Below are 24,138 nucleotides of genomic sequence, written 5' to 3'. Positions count from 1 at the left end.
AATGCTATAGTGTTCTGATCAAGGATGTTATAATACCATCCCGTGAGCCCGTCCACGATCTTGGCCCGTGGATTAATAGTTTTAAAGTTTTTCATTTGATCCCTGTCGAACAATCACTGTGCGAACCAGGGCCCGGCTACAGCTGCTGATGTAACACAGACGTTTGCCTTAGTAATTCGCAGCAGGGTGCGCCGCGGGGCGGACTATATTCTCCAAACGAGGATTGCTGTTTCTTCCGTTAGAGGAAAAATAGCCAAGGTTGGTTTCACTAGCTGTCAACACAGAGAAAGGATCGTAAGTAACCGGACTGTTGTAAATTCAATGACAGTTGTGGGTGACATCATTTGCATTGGTATCAAACATGAGCAAATTTCGAATATGTTTATTATAATTAGTCAACCTCTTGACATTAACATTTCATAGTGCCTGTTATCCGAAGACGAGACTGACACAGACAGACTAGTGTTTTGTGTACATTGTTGATTACGCGGCTAGCTAGCTACTGTAGCTAGCTACTTAGTACTAACCCATTGAGTGGGTAACTCGCCAACTGAAGCTATAACGTTTCCTAGCTGAGCCACAACATCTGCACGTACTGTAAGTGCTTTCCTTTCTTTACCCACAGCTAAATATAGCTTCTGCTGTTGAATGTTTTCATTGTCAGATAGCCTAGCACTTCGAGCTTGCTATTCAAGTTAGCTAAGAGCTACTAGCCTGGCTAATAATAATAATCTTACTTTGACATACAGTAGGCTACCCTTATTTGCAGGTCTTGAGTGACTGTATGAATGAATGTATCTAACTATGTTTGCGTTGTGCGATGATCCATTTTATTGCCGTTTTGTTGTACCTTGCTTCAGATACCGTGCCAGGTATCGTACTATTGTGCCTTTGTGTGTTTAGACAGGAAACTACTAACGTTCTTTGATTGTTTTGCTTATAAGGTTAGCGCACAATGAGATTTAAAATATTACTTTTAATATGACCGAGCAATATTTACGTTTCCAGCACCTGTTCAACCTAAGGAGTAACTGTCATCAATACAGTGGCATTTGGTGATGTCTTGTTTGTAGTGTGCAGGTTAAGTATGTACAGGTGTTGCATCTTTCCTTGTAAATGCAGTGACACAATTGACATCCTTCAGTTCCAGCATGCTGTCACTTTGTCATTGGTTGACATCTACAGTGTAGTAGCCGGCCGAGCAAAACCTAAGAAATATACCATTTACATTTAGTCATTTAGCAGACGCTCTTATCTAGAGCGACTTACAGTAAGTACAGGGACATTCCCCCGAGGCAAGTAGGGTGAAGTGCCTTGCCCAAGGACACAACATAATTTGGTGAGGCCGGGAATCGAACTGGCGACTTTCAGATTATTAGCCCGATTCCCTAACCTCTCAGCCACCTGACGTCCTAATATATATATATACCAGTTGATAATATTTTTTATTAGTGCCATTTTTTACAACTTGCTTTGCCAGGCACCAACTGGCACCGTCCCCATCGTGCCCCAGCTCCCCTGAGGGAGAGCAGGTGTAATAAAGAGGTTTAAGCTCCAGTTCCAAAGCCCCACATAATCCATTTAAGCATGGAACTTGTTTACTTTAAATAAACTGTGCCAAGATGAAGGAAACTCTTTATGTTGACCAAACTTCAGTTGAATATGTAAACCAATTACAGTAGATGATATGTGGACTGTGATTGATTGAGACAGGTTTATGTCCCAAGTGTGTAAATGCCTGTGTGTTTGTTATCATGCTTATTTCTAGATGGAATGGATTATGGTTATCGCACTAAGATGGATAGACTTAACATACTTTGTTTAGCAAAGTTAACTTAATGACAATGCATTGTTGTCTTCTAAAAACATTCATGTAATATTTATTGTAGAGTGTTAGCCATCTAGCTAGATTAAATCAGTCAGTAGTTTTGTTTGTTGTTTGGCATGTGGTTGGATTAGTAGGCCTATATATCTGGAATTGTATTGGAAAGTGGTGTGCTGTAACCAGCTTGGCTGAGGCCTGACTGTGTTTGTTCACCAGCCTGAGGGTACCCTCTTTTTTTTCACCCACAACAAAGCTTCATGACATTGCTCGTCAGGGTAATGACTGGTTACAATGAACAGAATGCTTAGTGCAAGATGTAGGCCACTGCCTGTCTGCACGGGCCACTCTGGCATGGTGTAAATATCACTAGAGATGTGGATGGCCTGATGTTTTGCAACCCCAGTACCATTTTGCTGAGGTTAGGGCAAACAGTGTAACATTAGAGTAGGTGTGGGGGGTCATTAAGACTTCCACGCGTCACTTCATCTGGTGCTAAAGATGAACCATGGTAGGAGAGAGCCTGTGACCAGTTTGACAGTGCACTTCTCAGTTTTGAATTACACCTCTAATTAGACTTAATGGAACTGAATGCAGCTAGCCCTGTCAAAACATTGATGTAATGAACACCAACGTACTCTAACCTCTGTGGGTTTGTGTCCCTGTCTAGGACACACAGTAGAAGAGGGGACTGCTGCTCCACAGTCGGATCTGAATCTTCTGGTGCTGGAATCCACACGAAGAACATGAGCTAGTAATATGAAACGGCTGAATGAAGAATGAGGCTGGAGAAACACTACTCCAAAGACCCAACTTGCGCTGTTAGAACATTCTCAAACCTTCCCTCAACCTCTAACATCTGACCCCTGACCTCCTAACCAGTCCCTCACCCCCAGTCATTCCACCTTTGAGCCAACCCCCACCAGCCCTATCACTTCCACTACCCAGGATCCTCTAGCCCAGCCCAGGCCCAGTGGAGCATCCCGTCCCCTGGCCCTGTGCCCCCACAGCGGTGGCCTGTCCCAGCGGTGTGTTGGTGTGCGATGGCACGGCGGGACGCTGAGGGCTGCCGCGGGGGACTGTGATGTCAGCGCCCAACAGCCCTGGCGAGAGCCAACGCGCCGCTCCCAGATTCTTCGTGGGCTGCGAGGACGATGAGAGCGAGGGCCTGGAGGACCCCGGCTGCAGCATGAGGACAGAAATGGAGTTTTATGAGGACGACGAGGAGGCAGACACGGTACCACACACACACACACACACACACACACACACACCTCCCCATACAACACTAAGGCATCACACTGTTCAAGCAATATGGGGTTCTTTTCTCTCCCCACTTAGCCACTCAGTTCTATCATCCCTCTGTTTTTCCTTCCCTGTGACCCTCCCTCCCTCCCACCAGCCCCCAGAGCGACAGATTGTGGTGGGGATCTGCTGCATGATGAAGAAGTCCAAGTCGAAGCCTATGACCCAGATCCTGGAGAGGCTGTGCAAGTTTGAGTACCTCACTGTGGTCATCTTCCCTGAGGATGCCATCCTCAACGAGCCTGTGGAGAAATGGCCCCTGTGTGACTGCCTCATCTCCTTCCACTCTAAAGGTGAATTCAAAACACACCACCCACATAATAACACTCGAGCACACACACACGTTTTACTAAAACAAGGCTGCTTATTTACTCGCTTCTTGTCTTTCTTCAGGCCTGTAAGGCTCAAGCTCTTTCCTCGTACCACACTGTGTCAGCAGTACTAGCGTTCTACTCAGCATGACTCATCCTTTCTGACACAACAGCTTGTTCTCACCAGCTTTTGCTGACTGGTACTGTATTTATGATGATCATGATTTCTGTTTTATCTATTTATTTACACACATATTGTTTTTACAAGGCTTCCCTTTGGACAAGGCAGTGAGCTATGCCAAGCTCAGAAACCCTCTGCTGATCAATGACCTGAACATGCAGTACTTTATACAGGACAGGTACGGCCATCATTGTCATCATTGGTTATGGGTAATGCGGTTCCTGTACACGTGGTTATGTGTGTGTGGCTGTGCTGGTGTGGACATGTTTCTCACTGTTTCTCCTGCTCTTCAGGAGGGAGGTGTACCGTATCCTGCAGGAGGAAGGGATTGATCTGCCCCGCTATGCTGTGTTAAACCGTGACCCAGATAGACCTGACGGTTAGTGTACCAGCCCATTAGGCAACGTCAATATGGATTTTTCAGTGTGGGTCGTCCATTCGTTTGGTGACTTTTTCTCTCAGCTTTTGACTCACTCAGTTTCAGTCTTATTACTTGGTTTGGGGGCTTGAAAGTGGTGGAAATAAGTAAGCGAACATACAATTATGTTTAGTTTCCGTTTCATCTGAGGGGACAAGTGCAGAGAGACTCAAGCGCTCAACTTTTGTCTGCACGACATCCTAAAGGCTGTTGGTCAACTGAAGCCCCGGTTTATTTTGGTCTGCGTATAAATATAGCAGCTGATGTGGAGCGGTTGGGAAAGTGTTGCTTCTGAGGATGCAGTGATATCACTCCCCACTGTGACTGGATGTGTCTGGAACTCACTTCCTCATTCCCCTGAGAACGTGGGTTTAGTGTTTCCTTGCCTCACTCTAGGCTGACAGTTTAACCACACCTTTCAAAATAAAGATAATTTGCGGTGGAGAAGTGCTTAAATACTCAAACAGTTAAATAGCAAAGTTATAACATCTATGATGTAACATGTATGTATTACAAATGAAGTTGTAATAATTATGAAATGATTATTTACAAATAACAACTTTGGGTATTGTTTCACTGTATAGTTACAGACTTTCAGTGACCTATTAGACAAGAAGCTTTTAAATGAGTCCAGCATGGTGGGACTGGAGCTTCCCGGACAAGTAGAATTCAATCCAGTGTGTGTCTTGATTGTGTTATTTGGCTGTTGTCCTTCTGTCAGAGTGTAACCTGGTTGAAGCAGAGGACCAAGTGGAGGTGAATGGAGAGGTGTTTCCCAAGCCGTTTGTAGAGAAGCCGGTGTGTGCTGAAGACCACAACGTCTACATCTACTACCCCACCTCCGCTGGAGGCGGCAGCCAGCGGCTCTTCAGGAAGGTCTGTCTCTGCTGTCACACGTCCCGGTTCCCCTAATGATGGGTTTTATCAAAGCAGTCCAGAAATAGACCACTCGAAATATGAAGTCCCAACACCTCTGTCTCCTCTCATAAACCAGGAAGGCACACGGATGTTAGGTTTAATCTCCTGCATGTGCTCACAGCAGTCAGGGAGAGAGAGAGAGATAGAAACATCATAAATCTGAATGTTCTTAAAAAGACAGGCAGAACTTTTTGGCCCAGCTCTGATTGACGGTATAGCTTCCACAGAGGGTAAGGATTACATCTGTTAATGTCTGGTTGAAAGACATTTTGTGTTATGAAACGTCTAGTTTGAAACTCTGGTCTCTCACTCCATAGAGAGATGACATAGAAGAGAATTCTCTCGCAGGTCGTACTGCATTGAGTCTTTGACAAGCCTGTGTGCTCTGTGGAGGGAACAGGAGATTCGGTCCCAAGTGACTGGTGATGTTCCTCTGGTCTAGATCGGCAGCCGCAGCAGTGTGTACTCCCCTGAGAGCAACGTGAGGAAGACGGGATCCTACATCTACGAGGAGTTCATGCCCACGGACGGAACCGATGTCAAGGTACAGCAGAGGTCAGCTCATGGATGAGAGGTCAACTCATCCGTGAAGTGACGCGAGACATTGGACTTGCACCTACATGATGCTGCATGTGTTCATCAATCATTGTTTGTGTGTGTGTGTGTGTGTGTGGGTGGCACTACATTGACATATTTAGCAGATGCTCTTATCCAGAGCGACTTACAGTAAGTACAGGGACATTCCCCCGAGGCAAGTAGGGTGATGTGCCTTGCCCAAGGACACAACGTCATTTTGCACAACGGGGAATCGCACCGGCAACCGTCTGATTAATAGCCCGATTCCCTAACCGCTCAGCCATCTGACTCCCTGTGTGTGTGTGTGTCTGTGTCCAGGTGTACACGGTAGGGCCGGACTACGCCCATGCGGAGGCGCGCAAGTCCCCAGCCCTGGACGGGAAGGTGGAGAGAGACAGCGAGGGGAAGGAGATCCGCTACCCGGTCATGCTCACAGCCATGGAGAAGCTGGTGGCCCGCAAGGTCTGCCTGGCCTTCAAGGTAGGCCGGAGGCCCAGAGCAACCATGGGCCGCACATGTCAACACATTACTGGGAAATGTAGTGCTTCGGTTGTCTAACTGTGTCAAGGGTGCAATGATTGGGGTTGATGATTTTGACAATGAACCAGTGTGTTCTGTTGGCTCCAGCAAACGGTGTGTGGGTTTGACCTTCTCCGGGCCAACGGCCACTCCTACGTGTGTGACGTCAATGGCTTCAGCTTTGTAAAGAACTCCATGAAATACTACGACGACTGTGCCAAGATATTGGGGTAGGGAGACTATTTCTGGCCTGTCGAATTTGTTGAATAGCCCGTGTCGAGTTTGGTCGGTCCTGCCCAGACCAGACACTTGGCATCGAGGGACCATGTCTTAACTGTGTGTGTGCGCGTGTGTGTGTGTGTGTGTGTGTGTGTGTGTGTGTGTGTGTGTGTGTGTGTGTGTGTGTAGGAACATTGTCATGCGGGAGCTGGCTCCCCAGTTCCACATCCCCTGGTCCATCCCTACCGAGGCTGAGGACATCCCCATCGTCCCCACCACCTCCGGCACCATGTGAGTCTCAGTCCTGAGGGCACGGAGACATGCAGGAGCTCACCCTGCCAACGCTGAAGCAGCTGGGGGGTGCACAGGTGGCATAGAAATGCACTGTTCCCTTCCCCCAAAATACTAACCCTCTGTCATCCTTTCACCCCCACCCCCCCCACACACACAAACACACCCCAGGATGGAGCTGCGCTGTGTCATCGCCATCATTCGTCACGGAGACAGGACCCCTAAACAGAAGATGAAGATGGAAGTTCGGAACCCCATGTGAGTGTTCTGGTTGACTGGGTTCTATATGGTTAAAACCAGTTGAGACACATTTAAACCAGTACGTTTCACCACGGAGGGCAGTGGGAGCATGGAACACAAGAATCTCTTTGTCTCTCTCACCTTCCAATATAGGTTTTTTGAGCTGTTTGAAAAGTATGGAGGGTACAAGACAGGGAAGCTGAAATTGAAGAAGCCCAAACAACTCCAGGTAACCACGAAGAAGACCCAGTATTATATTCTAAACATTCTACGATATTAGGTGGAATTATTATGGCTACTGTCAGGTCTAATATCAAAGTGTGTAGTATTACTTTTGCTCCAAAGTTAATGGCTGTGTGTGTGAGTCACGTTGGTCTTGTCTTGTTATCGTGTCCCTGTCCTCCAGGAAGTGCTTGACATCTCCAGGCAGCTGCTGGCAGAACTGGGGCAGCGCAACGACTGTGAGATTGAGGAGAAAAAGTCCAAACTGGAGCAGCTGAAGACCGTTCTGGAGATGTGAGTGATGTGGTTTGAAGTGATGTGGTTAGAAGTGGGTCACAGTGTTTGGCACAGATTCCCACCTGGGGCCTTTGCATGCTTTCTGGGCCATTCCAGCACAATGCATCAATAGAAGGAAAGAGAGAGTGAAACACACAGAACTACAGAACCGGACAGTGATTGATGTGTTACCTCCTATGAGACTGGTGCCAGTGATGACAGATGGAATTGGAAGCTTCTGTACACAGATACACACACACACACACACACATTCTCTCTCACACACACACACACACACACACACATCTCACACTCTCTCAACAGCACATACTGAATATGACATGTGTAACATGATAATCACAGGTCATGTACATAGCGATATGACAAATGGGGATTGATGTTTAAAAGAAGCGGGAGGTACTCAATATGCGTGTGTTCCACAAGCACTATTGTTCTTTATCATTTACATCTGATTCCAAACAGCTTAGAAAGACCCACATACATCGTTTGGCTGGACAACAAGTTGACGCAAACATGAATAAACTGGACTAAGACATGACACCTTTGTGCTCCTGTGCTCACCTTCTCTCTCCCTGCGCTGTGTCTTAGGTATGGCCACTTCTCTGGGATCAACAGGAAGGTGCAGCTCACCTACCTTCCCCACGGACAGCCCAAAACCTCCAGTGAGGAGGATGGTAGGGACCATTTACAACAAACGACTCCATTCTGTGGCGTCCTTGACTCTATTGATGACCACTAACACAGTATTGAGTGTTGTGTGTTAAAGAACATGGCTAATCATGCATTCCCCCACATGGAGGTCTGTAAGGCAGTGTTCCTTGTGCTGATGACGATGTTGTCTGCTTCTCAGACACGTGGAAGGAGGGTCCGTCCCTGCTGCTGGTGCTGAAGTGGGGGGGGGAGCTGACCCCTGCAGGCAGGGTCCAGGCTGAGGAGCTGGGCCGGGCCTTTCGCTGTATGTACCCTGGAGGACAAGGTGAGAAACAGACACTACTGTACACCACATACACACCACATACACCACACAACACATTCACAACACATACACAACACATACACACACACCACTCAACCCACAAGCACATTTCAGATGCTTCATCTGTTCACTCCCGTCCGGTTTGGCCTGGTTCAGGAGACTATGCTGGGTTCCCGGGCTGCGGGTTGCTAAGGTTACACAGCACCTACAGACATGACCTCAAGATCTACGCCTCAGACGAGGGCAGGGTGCAGATGACAGCTGCAGCGTTCGCCAAGGTAACCAGCGGTCAAAACTGTTCAGAATATCTGGAAATGTTCTTGATATCATACTGGGTTGACTGTTATATAACTATAGATTGTTATTGAGTGTTAATGTGTGTGTGTGTGTGACAGGGCCTCCTGGCATTGGAGGGGGAGCTGACTCCTATCCTGGTGCAGATGGTGAAGAGCGCCAACATGAACGGCCTGCTGGACAACGACAGCGACTCCCTCAGCGGCTGCCAGCACCGCGTCAAGGCCCGCCTCCACGGGATCATGCAGAAGGACCAGCCCTTCACCGAGGACGACTTTGATAGGGTGACTGACTCCTTGCAGTGTGTCAACCACGTTAGCATCCAATGAAATCCATCTTCTCCATTCCATTTGTGTTCTATGTTTATGAGCCTGTTTCAACTAGAGGGATGAGTGTCTGCCAGAGCTGAGGGCGGGACAGGGATGAGGATGATGTGTACAGTCATGTGATTACTTTAGAATTAGTGAGGTATCTCCATCCGTTTATAATACAATATTTAGGTCTTGGAGATAAGTCTAGGTTCTTTAGAAACTGTAAAAGGACAGATTATTTATTAATACCCTCAGGTTGAGCTCTCCACATCTTGAACTAAAGACCTTGTTCTCAACACAAACAGCAACATTGTTTCCCCCCAACTTGGCTAAGAATGTTCTGCTGAATCAGTTTGTGTGCTTGTTTCCACAGCTGGCGCCCACCTGCAGTGCTTCCGTGGTGAACTCCATGAAGATCGTGGAGAACCCTGTGACCACGTGTGACCAGGTCTACACCCTCATCCAGAGTCTCACCTCTCAGATCCGCAAGAGGTTGGAGGACCCCAAGTCTGCAGGTGGGGTGGTCCTCACCAGGATACGAAAAACACTATTTATTGAAACATCTTTGAGCTTTATCCCCCTCCTTCCATCTGTCATTAAAGTGCAAAGTAAATCTCCACACCCTGTTTCTGGAGAGCTGCCTTGCCGTAGGTTGTGTCTCGACTCTAATCTGTGCAGCTGGAATTCGAATGATTGGTTGATTGGACAGAAAAACCTCCTACAGGAGGTTAACTCTCCAAGACCTGGGCCGTGGAGCACAGACGCTTTACTGTGCCACTGTGTCCCTGTGTGTCCAGATCTGCAGCTGTACCATAGCGAGACCCTGGAGCTGATGCTGCAGCGCTGGTCCAAGCTGGAGAGAGACTTCCGCATGAAGAGCGGTCGCTACGACATCAGCAAGATCCCCGACATCTACGACTGCGTCAAGTACGACGTCCAGCACAACGCCACGCTGGGCCTGCAGGACACCCTGGACCTGTTCAGGCTGTCCAGGGCCCTCGCTGACATCATCATCCCTCAGGTGAGGGACCAGGGCAAGGGGTCATCGTGCTCTGAGAGCGCAGGGACGACACATACCAAACTGAATCATTAACGCAACAGTGTTTTATTTAGTCACAGTTGATATAAGGTAAAGTCATTATATCGAATGAAGTTCATTGGGCTGTAATCGATTGATTTCACAAGAATTTTGTGAAGATGGAAAATACTTGGAATCTTTTATTTTAACTCATGAAACACTTAACATGTTGCGTGTTTATACTTTTGTTTTCCGCGTGTATACAAGGCCTGTGGCTCTGTGGCTCTCTGTGGGACAGTGTGTCTAAGCAGCCCTGTGTTGTCCTCAGGAGTACGGCGTCAACAAGGTAGAGAAGCTGGACATAGCCTATGCATACTGCCTGCCACTGGTCAAGAAGATCCAGCTGGACCTGCAGAGGACCCACGAGGACGAGTCGGTCAACAAGCTCCACCCTTTGTGAGTGGTTCAGCTTGGAGCTGCTGTAGGAACACCTGGTTCACCGCAGTTTGGTAGAAACACAGTTGGGATCACAGCTTGCTATTGTAATTTGGCAGTATAGAATCTTTAAGAACAATGTTCGGGGAATTAGAGTCTGTTCACTTTTCAAATGTATTCACTGTGTGGTTGCTTTGCGGCCAAATGTAAATGTGAGTGTTGTTTTGTGGGGTCCCAGGTACTCCCGGGGAGTGATGTCACCAGGCCGTCATGTTAGGACCCGCCTGTACTTTACCAGTGAGAGCCATGTCCACTCCCTGCTCAGCATCTTCCGCTACGGAGGCCTGCTGGACGTAAGAACCTCACCTCAGACTGACTGAAGCACTCAGCCATGCGGGGCCCAGGTGTTCATCTGTCTGTGTGTGTGTGTTTGTGTGTGTGTGTGTGTCACAGGAGGAGAAGGATCAGCAGTGGAAACGTGCTATGGATTACCTCAGTGCGGTCTCTGAGCTCAACTACATGACTCAGATCGTCATCATGTTGTATGAGGACAACAACAAGGTAACAGGGTTATTGTGTGTGTGTGTGTGTATGTATGTGTGATAGAGAGAGAGAGAGAGAGAGAGAGAGAGAGAGAGAGAGAGAGAGAGAGAGAGAGAGAGAGAGAGAGAGACAGAGAGAGAGAGAGTGTGTGTGTACACCTGTTTGGTCCAGTAACCCTGCTGCTGTTTCTCAGGACCCCTCATCTGAGGAGCGCTTCCACGTGGAGCTCCACTTCAGCCCAGGGGTCAAAGGTTGCGAGGAGGAGGAGAACGCACCAATGGGCTTCGGGTTCCGGCCTGCCTCGGCAGAGGTCAGAGTGGACCTGTCCTGTTATAGTCAGAGAAGGAACCTGGTGGTGGGGTTGCGTGTGTGTCTGTGCACTCACCGCATCTGTGCCGTCCCTGTCCTGAACAGAACGGAGAGAAACAGCCGGACCCTGGCAGCCTGGAGGACCTCTCCCAGGACGAGCCGGACCGGGCCGTCCCTCTGTCAGAGCTGGTCAGCATGCACAGGAAGTCCCCGCTCATACGCAACCGCAAGACCGGCTCCATGGAGGTCAGACCATGACAACCCCCCCCCCACACACACACAGCCACTGCCTCTTCATGGAAACAAAACCATCTAAACTCTTTCTCTATGCTCTAACACTGTATTTTTCAGGTGTATGTAAATAGACAAACTTGACTGTATTTGTAAGGTGTAAATAGATCCGGAGTGGTGCTTTGTAGTGTAGATGTGTGCCCAGGGTGACAGGCCCCCGGAAAGGGCTGCTCTAGCAGAGCTAGGGATCAGTGGGTGGCGTCATATGCTCTGAATTGACTCCTTAACACTGTCTTGGCCTCGGTTTACCATTCCTGTCTGCGTGCTAGTGTTATTTCAAGGTTTGTCCTTGGGTGCTATGCATGTGTCTTCTTGTGTATGGAAACGTGTGTGTGTGTGTTTAGGTCCTGTCTGAGACCTCCTCCTCCAGGGCCAGTAGCTACCGGCTGTTCCCCTCCTGCCCTCGTCAGTCCCCTGAGATGAAGCAGAGTGGACTAGGTAGGTGTCTCTTCTCTCCCTCCCCCCCCCCCCCCGTGGCTGCTGGCATGGCCAAGTCCCTCCCATGGTGGCAGTGGGAGGGGCTACACCATCTCACCTTCCAGTTCAGATTTTAACCAAGACAAAGCAGGAGGTCCAGTTGACTAAATGACATGCTCAGGTTAGGAACCAATTAGTGGTTCCTAGGTCTTGTAAGTTTGGTCAAAATTGTCAATTTTAGAGGTGGCTCCTTTCAAGAAAATGTTTCATCCATGATGTGATTAACCTTCCTAACTATGTTTGAATTACGGATTCAGCACTACTTTTATAACACGAGCCGCTTGAAGTGCATCATAACATCATGACTTCATAATGCCAGTCAAGCAAGGGATGATTCATTCTGTAGATCACGTCCACATCACCTGCGCCTCTGTTCAAGAACGCCATGATACCTTGCAGAACTCTGATCTGTCTCTACTTATATGCCTAGTAATCCTGATAGTGTGCCTCTAATACCCCAGTGTGTGAGAGAGAGAGGGGGGGGTGGAGGGAGGGAGGGAGGCTAGTGGAGCGGGGCGGGGGGGGGGGAGTCATGTGTCTCTCATCAGGCCAGCGAGCCCCTCTCTCTGTCCTGCTGGTTACTGAGACTCAGCGTTGTTTGAATAACTGCATGTTGTGTTGTGGAGACTAACACCCCCCTTCCCCTCTCCCAGGCTCTCAGTGTGCTGGACTCTTCAGTACCACCGTCCTAGGGGGGTCGTCTAGCGCCCCCAACTGCAAGACTACGCACGTACACATCGCAAAAAATTCTCCTCCGGCAGTCTGTCCTATAAAGACGGTATGTGTTTCAGTTCCTTTTTCAGCTAGGAGACCCAGTGGGCTGGTGCCCATGGCCAGGGAAGGGACAGCTCTGGTGCTGGGCAGCCCCAGAGTTTGGAGGTGACAGGGCCTGCACCCACACACACTGCTGTCCCACGGTTCTGATTCAAGATGTGGCTGAGGTTCACCCATCACCCCTGCCCACACCTGGGACACCCCAGGACCAGAGCTGCTCCACCTCCACTGGCTTCACTCCCCTCCTCATCACCTCATAGATGCCTGGCAGGCTTGTTATCAGCTGTGCACGATTTGACCAAATATGGAATGTTTAAATGTTTATTTTACAGGACACAGGCAAAATGTCTTCATGTATTTCCTAATGGGAGTGAATTTACATCAAAATACATTCCAAAACACCGTCACTTGACGTATCTAAAGCTTTGGTCTGTCATTTGTTTGTGAGCAAGTGTAATATTCAAGATTTGGCACATCTGACCATTTTCATACACTATACACAGCACAGCCATTACACGGTTGAGTGTTTTTGTGGATCCGTTTAAAGTTGGTCATTTGTTGTTGGTGATGGGTGTACTGAAATATTCATTGTGTAAATGTGTGTAAGTAGACTATCCTACATCACATCTTTCAGCCGGAGCTCCATTAGTCTTCTTTGTTCGGTGTTGCACGGTCTGTAGTAGACGCAGCATGACGAAACCATCTGTTCCTGTATTGTCCACTAGGTGTCCTTGTGGAGTCATTCACAAGTGTTCTTGTCTTGGCTGCCATTTTCTTGGTTGCCCTGCGCCTCACTTTGGGTGGTGTCGTTGTGTGGTCATCCTTTCTGTTCCATCTAGGTCCATCTGTCTTGTTCTGCCTTTAGTCAGGAGTTACTCCACAGGGAGGAGAGCAGCTTCCTAACTGCTGTTATCTTTGTCCCCTTTGGGTGAATTTGGATTGACATGATTGGTTGTATTCACTCACTCTTTGTAGTGTGTGTGTGTGTGTGCGTGCGTATGTGTTTGTGTGTGTTGTAAATGAGACGTCAGGAGGAATGACAGAGTTTGAACTTGTAAGATACTTGCGTATTTAAATATGTGATAATGGGTCCTCCAAACAGGGATGGGATTATGGCAGGTAGATGAGGAGGAGTTTAATATTTGGATTGGCTCTCTTCATCATGGCACTCGTTTGTCTAAATAAACCATACATGTAATCTCTCTTTTACTCTAAGAAATGTGGGTGTATAGCATGTACTGGGGGAGATTTAGGGTTTCTAAGACAGGGCAAACGTTTTGAGTTTTTTTTTTTCCCTTCTTTGTCTTCATTTCCTAAATGTAGAGGCCATTTCATCTCCTCCTGTCATGTGTGACATCATCCCGTTTTGTAATCTTGAAAGTACCAGCTCGGTTTGAGGCTCCGCTCTGACTGCTCCACTCGAGACCCTGCCACAGGCCACACTCCAGCCTGCTCATACACTATCCAGTCTTGTCTGTCCCCTGTATGTCCCCTTTATCTGCCTTTAAAATCACCCAAAAATCTCATCTTAAACTGATGAACTTTTGTACTTTTCTTGCCCCTTTATGCTTCACCTCTGAACTACAGTACCAAAAAAAAAAAGAGCAAATATTGAACAAACTCTTCTCTGAAAAACTAAGAAACAGGATCTTTTCAGGAGCGCTGTGACTCGAATGTAACACTAGTGACTTTTTTTATTTCCTCAGAGTTGTTGTCAATGCCGGCAGTAAAGCGATTTTCTGTGTCGTTTGCAAAGCATCCCACTAATGGTACGTCTGCTTCTTTCAAGTATATTTCCACTTCTTCACCTCCCCTTGTCTTGCATGTCAATAGAAAACTCTCTTTTTTGTGATTTGAGTAATTTTTTTCACGTGGTCACTACCATGGTCCTTCAAACACCTGGGGTTCAGTTAATTTTTGTACGTCTGGACGACTCACTTTCTAACACTACCTCACATCCTGTTTGTAACATCTTGCCTAAAAATGGTCCCACTCACCGATTCAGCGTGTTTTCATGGACAATGTGTATATAGACAGTATATGTGATGATCTCCAGATGTGTGTATTGTGTATATACATATTATCATCAGTGTTAAAGATGTGGATTGGAACCATCTCTTGAACGCACCACCAAAAAGCACCAACCCTTTTCCTGTTTTATTCATTTTATTCAATGTTTTACTTCAGTCTGATTGTTTGCTATGGTTGCTATAGAGAGGCTCCCATCCTCATAGGCTGAGAGTGGAACTTCTTAAGTTGTTCATCCTCTAGACTGAGAGACAGAACCATTGGCTGTCAGAGCGAAACAGGGAAAGGGTTAACCTGTGATTTTGTACCATCACCTATGTCTTGAGTTGGATTCATTTATGAATGAATATTATGAGCTACAGTGCCCTCCAAAAGTATTGGAACAGTGAGGCCAATTCCTTTATTTTTGCTGTAGACTGAAAACATTTGGGCTTGACATCAAACGAGGAATGTGAAACCAGAGATCAACGTTTCAGCTTTTATTTCCAGGTATTTACATCAGGATCTGATGCACAAATTAGAAAATATCACCTTTTTGTTCGAACCCACCCATTTGTCACGTGAGCAAAAGTATTGGAACATGTGACTGACAGGTGTGTTTTGTTGCCCAGGTGTGTCCTATTACATACATTATTCAATCAATAAATACCACTGAATGTCTACACTCAGGTTCAGATTGGGTAAGATAGGTTTTGTCTATGCAGACTGTATTCAGAGGTGAAAACAACATGAAAACCAGAGCGCTGTCTTTGGGTGAAAAACAAGCAATTGTGAGTCTTAGAGAAGATGGAAAATCAATCAGAGCCATTGCAGAAACATTGGCCATAGCCAGTACAACCATTTGGAATGTCCTGAAGAAGAAGAAAACTACTGGTGTACTAAGTAACAGACGTCGAACAGGTAGACCAAGGAAAACATCAGCAGTTGATGACAGAAACATTGTGAGAGCTGTAAAGAAAGACCCTAAAACAACTGTTAGTGAGATCAGCAACAACCTCCAGATGGCAGGAGTGAAGGTACCACTATCTACTGTTCGCAGAAGACTTCATGAACAAAAGTACAAGGGCTACACCAGAAGATGCAAACCACTCATTAGCAAGAAGAATAGGAAGGCCAGGCTGGAATTTGCCAAAAAGTACAGAGATGAACCTCAAAAATTCTGGGACAAAGTTTTATGGACTGATGAGACAAAGATTAACTTTTACCAAAGTGATGGAAAGGCTAAAGTTTGGAGAAAGAAAGGAACTGCTCATGATCCCAAACACACAAGCTCATCTGTGAAACACGGTGGAGGTAATGTCATGGCTTGGGCTTGCATGGCTTCTTCTGGGACGGGCTCATTAATCTTCATTGAGGATGTAACACATGATGGCAGCAGCAAAATGAACTCGGAAGTCTACAGAAACATTTTGTCTGCCAATTTAAGGAAAGATGCAACCAAACTGATTGGCAGAGCCTTCATCATGCAGCAAGATAACGACCCAAAACACACTGCCAAAACAACAAAGGAGTTCATCAGGGGCAAGAAATGAAAGGTATTAGACTGGCCAAGTCAATCTCCAGACTTAAACCCTATAGAGCATGCATTTTACCTGCTTAAGAGGAGACTGAAGGGAGGAGCCCCACAAAACAAACAACAGCTGCAGTGAAAGCCTGGGAAAGCATCAAAAAGGAAGAATGCAAAAGTTTGGTGACGTCAATGGGTCACAGACTTGCTGCAGTTATTGAAAGCAAAGGATTTGCAACTAAATATTAAGTCTAATTCACTTAAATATGTTTTAAGTATATCTGTTCCAATACTTTTGATCACATGACAAATGGGTGGATTCAAACAAAATGTGATATTTTCTTAGTTGTGCATCAGATCCTGATGTAAATACCTGGAAATAAAAGCTGAAACGTTGATCTCTGGTCTCACGTTCATTATTTGATGTCAAGCCCAAATGTTTTCAGTCTACAGCAAAAATAAAGGAATTCGCCTCACTGTTCCAATACTTTTGGAGGGCACTGTATGTTCATGTGTTCTTTTGTGAAAGACACGCTTTATTTTCCCCCTTTCACTCCTCCCGGATATGTTGGTCTGAGGCTCAAGCAAAAACAAATTATTTTGGGATATGACATGTGTTTCTTGGTCTCCTAGGGTCATTATAGAAAAATACAATATTTGAAAGTTGTTGTGAATGACTGGCTGATTGAACTGGCATTCACGCAATCTCTTATGCCATGAAAAAAATGGGGATGATGGCAGAAGCAGAACCATGCTATAACCTGTGGTGTGTTTGGAACAGTGGGCATACTGTCAATCTCCCAGCCCCCCTCCTCCCTGTGTGGTCCCTTAGCAACAAACCACCGCTCCTTTTAAAGTGGACATCTGGGAAATCTTCATGGGTCACTTAGACCACATCTCTTCTTCCAGCCTTCAGTGGTGGTCTGTTCTTTCAGGATCTTAATGGTCCTGTCTTGTCTTGGTCTTGCTGTCAGGACAGGCCGTATTCTTCGGTCTTAGCTTGATATGCACCGTCTGTTGCCGGGCAGGAACGTGCCGTGTGACGCGATCGATTACCAGTGATGTCTTCGATGGAGTTTGTGTATCGTGTAACGTTGTCTAGGTGCCCAGGGTGTTAGCCCTGAATGCTTTTGTGTTGTGTACAGTGTTTGTTGAGTCATTCCCGCATGTGCCTAGGGGACGTCGAGTCGTGACCAGTCCCAGTGGTCCTCTGTAAACATGTATCTGTGATTCAGTCACTCCTTAACGTTCACAGGCTCTGTTTCCACACCATTTTAGGGACACAAGATGACACTTCGGCAGTTATTTCCTCTCTGTTTTGGCCAGTGAGAGGTATGGAACCCATGTCTGTGTTTACCTCCAACCGCACCGTCACAAACTTTGGGATCGATTGTAGTAATCGATTGTGCTACGGCAGCAAGCTATCCAGTGCACGCACGATATTACGATAAACTTCATTTCGGCTTCCACCGCTTCTTGACCGTGTGCTTTCGTGGACAGAGTGCGATGTTCTGTCAGTGTCTGCGGCGCTTGTGTTTCACACAGAGAGTGGAGCCCCACGTCTGTCCGGCCTGCGCATGCGGAGACGCCTCCCAGCGTTTCAATGTGTTCAGATGGGCCTGTGTCATAGCACACACGCTCAGCTGCTCTCTCTCTCGTCTTCAGAGGATCTGTTTGTCGTGAAGATCGCTTCAACAAGTAACGCTTAAGTCTTATTTCGATTCGAGAGAATAATTTCCTTGGGAATTCGAACTTCAATTTTTTCATAGATAATTGACGTCAAGGAGAGATTAGAGTTGAGCGTTGTGGTGGACAGTCCAGCTCTGCCGATGCAGTTTTTTGACACTCCTTTGGGACAGTTGGACTTTTGTGAGGTACACATAGCTGATCCTGAGCATGGAGTGACAATGAGATGAGTGACACCCAGAAATGGCAGAAAGCTGTCACCTACCCCCGCCCACTGTCCACACAGCAGGTTCCATTGCCGTCCTCCGCCTTGCTGTCCTCTCTCTCCCTCTTCCCTTTCATCCCTCTCTCCTTGCTGTCCTCTCTTTCTTCAGCTCCAACTCTCTCTCCTCCCTGTCCTCGCTCTCCTCCCACATCCCTCCATTGGTCCCCCCCTAGCATAACCTTTTCACTTCACCCCCTTTCTCTTCTTCAACATGTCTAGCTCACCCTCTCCTCCTCCTCCACCGTCTCCTCCACCGCTCCCTCCTTCCCTGCTCTCCCTGTTCTTCTTCAGAGCCCCTGGAGGAGCACCATGTGGCCCAGCTGTTGAGGCGCTTCTCCACCGAGCCCAGCCTGGGCCAGACCCTCTCTCTGGACGGGGTGCTGGCCCACCACCTCAACCAGTGCTCCTACCACCTCCGCCTCTTCCGAAACTGGCTCATCTCCGGCCAGGACTCTCTAGAGTACCTTTACGGTCAGCCTCATCCCTGCAGCTCCCTCCCTCCCTCCCCTCCCCTGCCCTGCCTGCCTGTGACCTCCCTGCCTGCCTGCCTGGCTGGAGGCTCTACTGCTGCCACCCCTCCAGTCGCCCCTGCTGCTGGGCTCTGTGGTTTGAGCCTGCTTGCCCGGCACTACTGCAGAGAGGCTTGATATCTGAGTGGTGTGTTTCTGTTCTTGGCTTCCAGTGCGGCTCCAGTAGCAGAGGTGTTCCCCTCCTGCCAGGACATCAGCTCTCCTTTAACTCGTTTGCTAACCCCCCGTTTTGAGTGGCAGGTCGCCTGATGATGAACCGCCTGTTGGGGGTTCAGGTGTGGGCAGCTACTGGGACGCAGGCCACTCCGGGGGCAGCCCTGTCTGGGCTCGGTGCCTGGGATGGCTGGGTCTGTGTTGCATCGACGAGCACAGCCACTCCCAGCAGCACTCGTGTGGGATGCAGCGTGAGCAAGAAGCTCAGCTCAGAGAGGACAGGCTTTCTGGATACCTGTGTATGTTTGTGCATGCTCTGTCCTCTCTCACTCTCTCCACATCTCTCTCTCTCTTTACATCTCTCTCTCTCTCTACATCTCTCCCTCCCTCTATGTCCTCTATTTCCATCCATCTGTCTTATCTCTTCATCCCTCCATCTATCTTCTCTCTGCATCCATAGGTGGCCACGCCTAACCCATCAGAGGAACAGCTTAGCTGAGGGGCTTAGCTGCAGACTGTCGATGCATGGGTGTCGTGTGTCATACAGCACAAGACAATGTCAATTCATTTTTCAAATGGGAAAGGTCACTTCTACATTCTGCAGGCTATGAGCAACACAGGCAGCCCAGAAACACGGTTTGCTGCTGCTGTAAATCTCGACTCTGAAGGGTCTAGGAATGGCTGCCAAGGCTCTGGGAATCAGCTACAGCCGCGGGAGAAATCAATTCACACCATGTTCTAACAGCTAGCAGACAGGAAGTAAAGCTGGGAGTCGGGTGACTAATCACCCTGACAGGAGCGTGCACAACTGGGTTCCACTGGGCTTCCAAACCAGCCACCTTTACACACGTTGATCCCAGCCAGATGAAACGTTGCTACGGGCGACACCCCCATCGCGTTCCTCTGACTCTCTGCTTGACCCATCTCAATCTCTGTACTTGCAAGCTCTCGCACAACTGCGTACTAACCGGCGTGTAGTTTTACTGGGACTGTGTGATTGAAGCCTAACCCCTCTGTCATGGAGAGACCAGACATGCTGTGATGCGAGGTCATGATCGAGTGCTTTCTATCTGTTTGTCTCTGTACTGTACATGGAGTGGACTGGTTTGCTGCTGAGTGGACTGTTTGGCTGCTGTCTGACGCCGGTTGGTTTTTGCAGTGTGGTGGTGCTTTGACTCATTAAATATGTGCTGTTTGGAGAGCAACTAAGGCAGGCCAGTCGTGTGTATTCAGGTCTGTCTGTCTTTGTGGTGTGGCAGATAGTGATGTCGTTGCGATGGTCTTTTGTGTTTGTATACGTCATCCAGGCATGTTTTGTGTGTACTTCCTGAATGGAAAGGACACCTTGGTTGTGTAGAGGTCACCGACTCTGCTCCTGGACAGACTTGGAGGCCTTCTTCTGGTGTTTTGCTCAGTTTTAGCACGCTTCATTATAATCCAGGTCCTAATTGGTTGGCTTGTGTGTCCGGTGTGTGTTGGTTGGCTTGTAGACAGAGCTGGGCTGGAACCAAAAGCTTTCACTCCAGACTGTTGATCTGTTCAGGGCTAGTCTGGGTAACCCCAGCAGTAGGGTGAATGAGATGGGGAATGTGAGATGCTGTAGTGGTTGTGCCTGCCCCAGACAGCCCCTTCCCAGGTCCCAGTCTGACTGAGGGCTGGTGGGGCTGTGGGCCTGGCTGTCGTCCCTCTCCTGCAGGCTTCGAGGGCTGCTCCATGGTGCCCTCTATCTACCCTCTGGAGACGCTGCACAACTCGCTCTCACTCAAACAGGTCAACGAGTTCCTCACGGACGTGTGTGAAAACGGAGGAGACGCCCACTCCAGGACCACGAGAGGTAACGGGTATTTGGTGCTCTCTCTCTCTCTCTCTCTCTCTCTCTCTCTCTGTCTGTCTGTCTGTGTCTCTCTGTCTGTGTCTCTCTGTCTGCGTCTCTCTCTCTCTCTCTCTCACACTCACTATTCTTCTGGGCCTCTGCTGTCTCCTCTACCTGCAGCTCTGTCAGCCATGTTTGACACCCAGAACCAGCCATCAGTGGACTCCTACATGCCCCAGAAAGTGCTGTCCTCATCGGTGTCCATGAGGCAGCGCTCAGACAGACCGCCCTGGTGTAAGTACCACTCTGCTCTACACACCTATTGACCTTGTTTTAACTACTGCATACAGGCCTCCCACAACGGGGTCCATCTTGGCTCCATATAAGCTGTTATAGATGGTGCAGTCCAGCTGCCCACCACAGACTGAGTTGCTAACTGGGCCAAAACTATCCCACTCTATCTTTTCACAAACCACATGCCTTGTCTCTCGTAGTGGAGCCAAACTGACCTCGGGGCATAGTAGCATTCTGGTTTTAATGGTGTGTTTTGTTCACAATGAAATCGCAAGAGAGTCTGCTGAGGTTTCTTTCCAGGGCATGAGACTCTGGTAGTCTTTTAGTTGTATTCCTTACCCTCAGTGCTTGTCAAAGCATTCCTGCAGTCTCGGTGTTGCTGATGACAAGGTGGAGACACAGTACAGTACCCTACTTTGTGTCTCTGCAGACAGCAGCGGCCCCTCCAGTACTGTGTCCAGCGCCGGCCCATCCTCGCCCACCACAGCAGACACCTCCCCTCGCTTCAGCTTCAGCGACAAGGTCCCCCTCAGCCCCCAGAGCGGTGAGGAGACCCACCCCTGCCAACACAGCAGCTCCCAGCCGCCCCCCACCACGTCCCCCCAGGCCCCGGACCCCCTCACCCCAACAGAGGAGCCGCCCCCGGGGGAGGCAGACGCTCCCTCTGCCACACCTAACCACCTGCCAGGAGAGTCCCCTGTTGGAGCCTCCAGCGGAGAAGCTCCAGAGCCCAGCCCCAGCCCGCTCTGCTCCCCGCTGGCTCAGCTCTCCCTGGGCAGGATGGAGGGCTACTGCAGACTCCCAGGGTCCCTCCCGGTGCTCCTAGAGTTCCGAGAGAGCAGCAGCGAGGCGGGCTCCAGTGCCCAGACGCCCCAGTCTCCGGACGGCCCGGAGGAGTTCCTCAACGCGCGGGAGACGTCGGAGCTCTGGAAGGGAAACCCGGGGAGCCTGCCCCACCCCGGAGCTCCCCTGGAGGTAGGGGCCCCTCACGTGTCTGAACCCTAGCAAGAGGCGTCGCTCTCTGGGGAGGATGACGGCCAGGGCAGCCGGCCAGAAGTAGCAGCCCTTCTTTACACCTAAGAAGTGAACAGTGATCTTGTTACTCCCTGTTGTTCAGTAGCAAGACGTGGAGGGTTGACTTAGGCCACGCCCACCTCGGGCTTGTATCTTACTGTAAATTGGCCAATAATCAAAGATTGTGGTTTTCCATTTCTTAAAAACCTGCCAACAGCTTTCTCTCTGTGTGCCTGTGTGTGTGTTCGTCATACAACTGGAGCTACAATCTTTGCTTAAAGGCCACTAGGCATGTCTGTTTCCAGTTCTACATATGCCCCTTGGAAAGCCACTTGTTATAAAGTGAAGCTTTGATGTTGCTTTTATAAACTACAAACATTCGATGTTTTTCTGTTCTTCCTACTCTATTCTGTACTTCCCCTTCATTTCTTAGTAAGTCAGACCAGCTATATGTGAGGAGAGGTCTCTGCTAGTCTCTCTATGTCAGAATAAGAAACAGTCCTGTCCGAGTCTTACTGGGACTGTTGTATGCGGAAACAGCCCAATCACTTCTTCATGAAGATAGCAAATGGCCAGTGAAACAAGCAGGGAGTGAAGCTGTCAGACAGGGATCGTTTTTCTCTCTCTTTCTTTTGGAGATTTACTAATTGCCTTTTCGTGTTGTTTATAGTTTAGGAGCAGGGAGACAAAATAAGTACTGTGCTATGCTTTTTTTGATAGGCAAAGATATGAACCTGCAATGCTGATTTTGACCAGGTAGACAGTCAGGTTTGTCAGATTTCAACAGCTCTAACCCACCTTACTGCAAGGCAATGGATCTTCTAAATCAGATTTTACTACAATGTGTGTACTGCTTATTGCCAAAGTCCTTAATTCTCATCTACCACTAAAACAGTTAATCATATACAGAGAGATATATATATTTATCTTACAAATTTGTTTGGGAGATGCAATTTAATATTTTCAATGCAGAGGCATCTTATTGGTTATGTTTGAACTTGTACCACATAGCTAATGTATATTTTTGTATAAAATCACCTCACAGTGTAGTAACATTACTCACTGAACAAAAAGGTGACAGCAATGTTGGATGGTTCCTTTGTGGTGTCTTGCTTAATACCGTAAAACGCCTCTGATTTAGTAGCAGGTGTGTGTGTTTGTCTCTGTGTGTGTGCGTGTGTGTGTGCGTGTGCGTGTGTGTGTGTGTGTGTGTGTGTGTGTGTGTGTGTGTGTGTGTGTGTGTGTGTGTGTGTGTGTAGCTGTACTGTCAGGTCATTAAGCTGAAGCAAAACTCTTTATTTAATGGTTCAGGTTCTGTTCGGTTGTATTGTGACGTGCTGTTGAGGTGATTCTGTCGGTGAAATACACATGTTTCAGTGTGCATCCAAGATATCTCCTAATAGCATTAGAACACTGTAATCTGCTCTCCTCTCAGTCCATAACCATGTACTGTACAGCTCAGATCAACAATGTGTTAAGATAACAATCTGATTCTGTTATACATTTGGTCAACAGGGGGCGCTAACTATGCTTAAGTGTATAGTATTTTGGTTTAAGAAGCTGAGCCTCTCGGTTTTGACTCCACAGAGGGTGATTAGTTCACTTTAAATATATACTGTAAAAACTGTGATGGAGACCGTGTAGTGGAATGTTATGCACTTGTAACCCCATAACGAAGGCTTTGTCAACTGAAACACTCTTACTGTATGTTGGAGAGCTGTTTGTAATTGTGCAATCAATCAGCCAGACCTAAAATTAGATTAATCAAATTCACCACCCGCTTTTCATTATTTGCTATTGCCTATGTGTTATAATCTGCTCTAAGGCTCTGTCATTTCTACAAATGCAGCTTTATTTCTCTAACTAAAGGATGTTATGAATACAGATGTTCTGGTAAATCACTCTTTTGTTTCACTGTGTTTTTATTTGTCTGTACTATACTCCTCACACCACATGAACTTGTTTAGTTTGAGCAGGGTTGAGTAGCTGTACCCCGAGATGGGAAACTATATATGCATCTGTCAGCCCTCTTCACCTCATCGCAAGGTTTGTAATTTGGCATGGATGCTAATCCCTACTATCCCTGCACTCTTGTAGGTCA

The 24,138-nt window shown here is 47.9% G+C and overlaps 1 protein-coding gene across 1 annotated transcript; it reads left to right on the top strand.

The window, feature by feature from the left end:
- Nucleotides 1-247: 247 nt before the first annotated feature.
- On the top strand, nucleotides 248-23,933 carry ppip5k1a (diphosphoinositol pentakisphosphate kinase 1a). The gene is given in 31 exon segments (XM_047041517.1): nucleotides 248-597; nucleotides 2,493-3,059; nucleotides 3,225-3,420; nucleotides 3,707-3,797; nucleotides 3,913-3,998; nucleotides 4,759-4,913; nucleotides 5,398-5,499; nucleotides 5,850-6,011; nucleotides 6,159-6,280; nucleotides 6,459-6,560; nucleotides 6,732-6,818; nucleotides 6,954-7,029; nucleotides 7,207-7,316; nucleotides 7,908-7,993; nucleotides 8,170-8,295; nucleotides 8,452-8,573; nucleotides 8,691-8,873; nucleotides 9,274-9,415; nucleotides 9,698-9,921; nucleotides 10,247-10,374; nucleotides 10,592-10,706; nucleotides 10,807-10,914; nucleotides 11,090-11,206; nucleotides 11,311-11,451; nucleotides 11,841-11,934; nucleotides 12,627-12,686; nucleotides 12,689-12,751; nucleotides 14,454-14,516; nucleotides 20,613-20,750; nucleotides 20,910-21,023; nucleotides 21,454-23,933. Coding segments are annotated over 30 exon segments (4,041 nt in total). The 5' UTR covers nucleotides 248-597; nucleotides 2,493-2,906; the 3' UTR covers nucleotides 22,029-23,933.
- The last annotated feature ends 205 nt before the right edge of the window (nucleotides 23,934-24,138 follow it).

This window comes from Hypomesus transpacificus, chromosome 19, assembly GCF_021917145.1.
Source record: "Hypomesus transpacificus isolate Combined female chromosome 19, fHypTra1, whole genome shotgun sequence".
Classification (NCBI taxonomy): domain Eukaryota; kingdom Metazoa; phylum Chordata; class Actinopteri; order Osmeriformes; family Osmeridae; genus Hypomesus; species Hypomesus transpacificus.
The sequence above is the reverse complement of the archived record's forward strand: the minus strand, read 5'-3'. Positions and strand labels throughout refer to the sequence as shown.